At 38.6% G+C, this 4,998-nt stretch overlaps 2 protein-coding genes across 2 annotated transcripts in view; one reads left to right on the top strand and one right to left on the bottom strand.

The window, feature by feature from the left end:
- Positions 1-2,345, top strand: part of LOC126395944 (scavenger receptor cysteine-rich type 1 protein M160-like) — a 36,464-nt gene extending 34,119 nt beyond the window's left edge. Inside the window, exon 13 of the mRNA XM_050053746.1 lies at positions 2,291-2,345. Within this exon, the coding sequence (XP_049909703.1) occupies positions 2,291-2,345 (55 nt within the window). The remainder of the gene's footprint in view (positions 1-2,290) is intronic.
- The window catches only part of LOC126396028 (drebrin-like protein B), a 16,872-nt gene continuing 11,880 nt past the window's right edge, over positions 7-4,998 (bottom strand). Inside the window, exons 14-15 of the mRNA XM_050053851.1 lie at positions 4,594-4,663; positions 7-4,476 (exon numbers count right to left, since the gene is read on the bottom strand). Coding sequence (XP_049909808.1) covers positions 4,340-4,476; positions 4,594-4,663 — 207 coding nt within the window. The 3' untranslated portion in view covers positions 7-4,339. The remainder of the gene's footprint in view (positions 4,477-4,593; positions 4,664-4,998) is intronic.

The following is a 4,998-nucleotide window of genomic DNA, read 5'->3' as shown; positions in this document are numbered from 1 at the left end:
AACATTAACAAACTAAATGCTGTTAATTATGAAGTACTCGTTTGAGGACATTTGGACTGAAATATTGTTTTGTTTGAGGACATTTGGACTTTTTGTTTAGTTTTTGCACAACAATGTTCAGGTGTTGAAATAACTGAAACAGTTTTATAATTTATGACACACTTGTGACTATTAAAGATCAGCCCATCGTCCCCGTATGAGGACACATCTACTGACTGTTCAAAGTCTAAAGTCCCCTCCATTTCCCATCTGCAGAGGGTCGAGGCGGTGCTGCCCTTTGAGCCCACTGGTGTCCGCACTTTTGTTCGAGCCACTGGCACAGACTGTTTGTCACTCTCCACTGCTGTTGATCACACATCACCATATTTCATTATACGTGGATGACATGCTATTGTACATAAATAATGCTGTTCTGTGTATTCAGCAGATCCTGTCTATATTTGATCAGTATGGGAATCTATTGGCCATATTACCACTGAGTCAGACAATGACCAGTGCCTTGTCCCTTCCCTCATTCCAGTCGTAAAAAATTTCACATACCTGTCAATTGAAAATTTCCCTTCAATTCAAGCTATAGTTAAACATAATTTCAGCAACATGCTGAATAGAATTGCCTCTGATGTAATCAGGTGGTCTGTGCTGCCAAAGTCCCTTCGCACCTGTTTCAATAATCAAGATGAACGTATTACCCAGAGCAAATTTTGCTGGCTAGACGCACACAATGTCAACAAGGAAACAGCCTCTACACGACAACTTCATATCATCTAATTGTTCTTTCTTTGTACGTTTTCTTGACCTGGACAATATTTAGAAACCCTTTAAATCCACCCATCACTATAGAACACATTAGTTTTTATGTCATCCATCCAAACTGGTGCTTTAAGTGAAATTTTCTCTGTGCTTATCGTCCTCTGAAATGAAGAACACTCTGCATTTTGCTCCATACATAAATAACAGTGTTCGTAAATCAACTGAGTCTTTAAGTTTCAGTTGTCCTGACTTTGTCCTTTGGCGTGTTATCTTGGATCAGCTTTATGAATAAGTCTTACAGCTCTGACTTTTAACACTCTAGTTTTTGGATTCAGGAGAAAGTTGTACATGTTTACTCTTTTTGTTTTTTTTTACCTGCCAGAGACCATAGGAATGACATATATGAATTTTGAAAATGGGTGTGGTTCCTCTTTACTTCCATGATTTTGCTTCTTTCATAAACATTTTGTTTCTGATGAAGGATTTTGTTTAAGGATCTTTCTTAATTTTGTGCTAGAAAAAACCCAAATTTTCTGATGACTGATTTTGCCAATTTAGGATGCAAAATTTTGCTTTATTTGTGATAATAGATTTTGGATTTTTCAACCTGCGGCCCTTCGTTTCATGTCACCCCTCTTTCTGCTCCCATATTTCTTTAGCTGTAATATCATTAACACAAAAAAAAGAAATATTATAATTTGATGGAGGATTTTGCTTATTTCAAAGAATTGCGCTTGTTTTTTTTTGATGGAAAAATTGCCCAATTTTATGATAATGGATTTTGCCAGTTTTATTACTAAAGGCAAGATTTGCTTAATTTTGTGATGGACAATTCTGCATTTTTACAATAAAGATGTTTTCTGAACTTAAGAAAGAAGGATTTTGCTCAATTTTGTGATGGAAGGAATTTTATTGTTTCATAAGAATGTTGCTAAATTTCATACCGAACAGCTTTGATACCAAATATCCTCATAACTCATCAAAAGTATGAATAAAAATATGGTAATAAAATTGTTTAAAAGAAGTGAAGGAGAAATAAGGAGTGGACAAGACGTGAATGACTGATGAGGTCTATCTGACTGAAGTGCTGCGTCTATAATCACTTTAGCTGATTAACAGTGTGGGGATTATTTTTTTAATTAAATATAATCTTTGGGGGTTTTTTTATTTCCAGGTCTCATCACACAGGTGTCTCGTGTTACTCTGAGCTGCAGTGATGAATCAGTCAGCCAGATGTCACTGTAGGGAGAAAATTAACGCAACACATCATCATCATGTGTTTAGTGGCATGAGATTCATATTCACAAAGTAGAAGGATGCATTTCTCAGCAAAATGTCTTTTAATATTCAATACTCAGCTTTATTTAAATTAAAAACACATTATGTAATTAAAGCTGTGAGCAGCGTTGGGCGGGACCTCGGAATCTCGTCAATTTCGGCCTCCAGCTCACTCAGACAGTGTGAATTATTCGTAAAAGCAGAAATGATGATAAAACTTTTTTTTTTAAATTTTCTTTTATGTGTGTGTGCTCTGCCCAAGATGTACTGTAGTGCGAGTAGTCTATGAGAGGGACATGACAAAGTTCAAACAGTAATCCCATCTTAATTGTTGTTTGAGAGCAGGGACAGGGAGAGAATGTAGGACTGTTAATTAGTAATTTTTTCCACTTGAACAATAAAGTGAAACAATTACTTATGTAAATGAATGTCCTGACATTGTTTTAACTTAATGTAACTGTGATATGTCCGCTATGGAAACAAAATGTCTTCTGTAACATTTCCTCAAAGATGTGTATTCTTTCCTGATGTTTGTAACACTCTGTTATGGACTTGTACTTGAAATGAGGTAATTTGCTGTAACCCTCCAGGTCATTCAGTTGGGTTCAGAGAAATAATATTGATGAAAATAAATGGAAATACTTTTAAGGTCATTTTTAAAGTAATTTAAAACCTCTTGACCTGTTGAAGAGCTTGGGTGTACAACAAATGAATGCGCTCATTATCAAGTTCATTTTCAAAAAAGTAAAGGGTTCTTATGAAGGTGGTGTGAGCTCATATTTTGAAAGTTGTAGACATAAGCCATGTGACCTGGTGAAACTTTCACATGTGTGATGATCAAACGACACATCCATATTCATTTGAAATCATGTGACCTAGTGAAAGCTTGACTGATGTGTGCTGGCTGCTGTGAGGATATAAGTAACAGCAGGCAGACACAAATATATACTAGTTAATGTCAGTGGAGAAACTGAGCAGGACTACATATATGTGATCGTGTACTGCTGCAGCACAGTTGTAGCTACAGATTTGATTGAAATTTTAAATGAGGCAAAAGAGTTTGACCTGGAAATCTTGTATTTACATGTTTTTGCTATCAGGCATTTATTCAGGAAGCTGTAGGCCGAGGTCCTTAATAAAGATGTGACACAGTTAATGAGGTTAAAGCCATCTGAATTTAATAACAGTCTCGTTATGTGTGACCTTTATCTGTTCAGTTTGTGTCTCAGCTATTTCTGCTGTTCAGATGCTCAGATTATATTCAGTTTGAGGGAGCGACAGCACCACCTGCTGTCAAAACTCAGTACTGGTGTGATGTAGTACATAGTGAAGGATTGTGGGTAATTTTCAGAGCTACTGAGGATTTTCCATGTGGTCACAGGCCTGTGGATGTCTGTGGACAAATATAAAGTATTTAAGGTAAAATAAAATTAAATAAAACAATGAAAGAGTTATTTAATGCAAAATAAAATTTATGAAAATAATTTATCACCCAGTTTTGATGTATTTAAAAACAAATTAAACAAAAATAAAAAAAAAAAATTATAAGCTGCTTTTGATGTAAAATAAAATGAAGTTTAAAAAAGACAGTCGTCACACTGGAACATTTTAACAGAGATTTTCAACTGTCTCCTACTTTTCTCTTTTCCTACAGAAGAAGAATGTGCAGCATGTACTGCTTCATGCAGACACACACAAACTCCACCCTCCACAAACTTCAGGACAAAAGCCACAGGTTTGTTTTTTCATGCTAAAATGTTGCTGCATGTTTGTGTCAGTAAAAAACACATTTTCCATCTTCACCACCAAAATTAAAAAGATAACCCTGTAACGATGGGTTGTGCCCCAGCAGCCTGCATGAAGACTGCCTGTGACTGATGGCATGTGTGTGTGTGTGTGTGTGTGTGTGTGTGTGTGTGTGTGTGTGTGTGTCAGAGCAGCTGTAATGTTCTGGTGTCATGTGACTGCAGTTGGTTCAGATCCAGGTCGGAACACGTTCTCACCACAAACCAACCGCACCAGAGTTCGTTTGTAGTCGGACAAACCGGTCCGGTTGTTTTGGTGCGCACCTGAGTGTGATTGCTGTGTTCACACCTGCCCAAACTAAGCGCACTGAGGGGGCAAGCGAACATGAGTTTGATTGAAGCGAACCAAACAGGGCAGGTGTGAAAGCTGCCTCAGACACAGAAACACAGGAGAACAGGATCCAAGTTGAAAAATACCACACTTTCTTTTTATTATGATTACTGTCTTCCACTTCCTGTCTGTGACCTTTTTCAGTGTTTATGGAACATGAAGAGAGTGATGAAACCTAGAGAAGCTCAACATAGTTGGCGGGGAACATGCCGTAGTGTCCGTCAGGTCCGTATCCTCTCCACCAGCCTTCATCCACCATCTCGATCCCCGTTATGATGTCATCAGGGTCAAAGGTGATCTCAGTGTCGTCCGCTGTGGAGCAGAGTGCCGGTAAGATGAGCAGCATCAACATATGTCAGTTTGAACATAGTGTGTGTGTGTGTGTGTGTGTGTGTGTGTGTGTGTGTGTGTGTGTGTGTGTGTACATACCGGCCTGGTAGTCATACAGAGCTCTGGCTCTGATGTCCTGTCCACTGGTCCCCACATCCTGGTCTCCATCCTGACATTTAAAACACATAAAAAAATCTGAGTCGACAAAAGAAACAGGTAACAGTTCTCCACAGACGTTAGCTAGCACTAGCTAACAAGTTGTGTTGTCTTGTTTTAGACGATGGAGGAAGATGATGTGAGTGGTGCGTTTAGAAACACTCATTCTGAGTGTGGGAGCGCACTCTGACACAAACTGGAGCGTTGATAAATTGGGAGCGCTGTCTGAATGTAGCGTTGGGTTATCCAGAGCAGCGCACTCTCAGAGTGGCAGAGCGCACTCTGGACACTCTGTCTGTGGAGACGGAGCAGCAGAGCGCCGAGCGGAGTGAATGTGTGATTAACTTA

This window comes from Epinephelus moara, chromosome 9 (assembly GCF_006386435.1).
Source record: "Epinephelus moara isolate mb chromosome 9, YSFRI_EMoa_1.0, whole genome shotgun sequence".
In the NCBI taxonomy this organism is placed as follows: Eukaryota; Metazoa; Chordata; class Actinopteri; order Perciformes; family Serranidae; genus Epinephelus; species Epinephelus moara.
The sequence above is the reverse complement of the archived record's forward strand: the minus strand, read 5'-3'. Positions and strand labels throughout refer to the sequence as shown.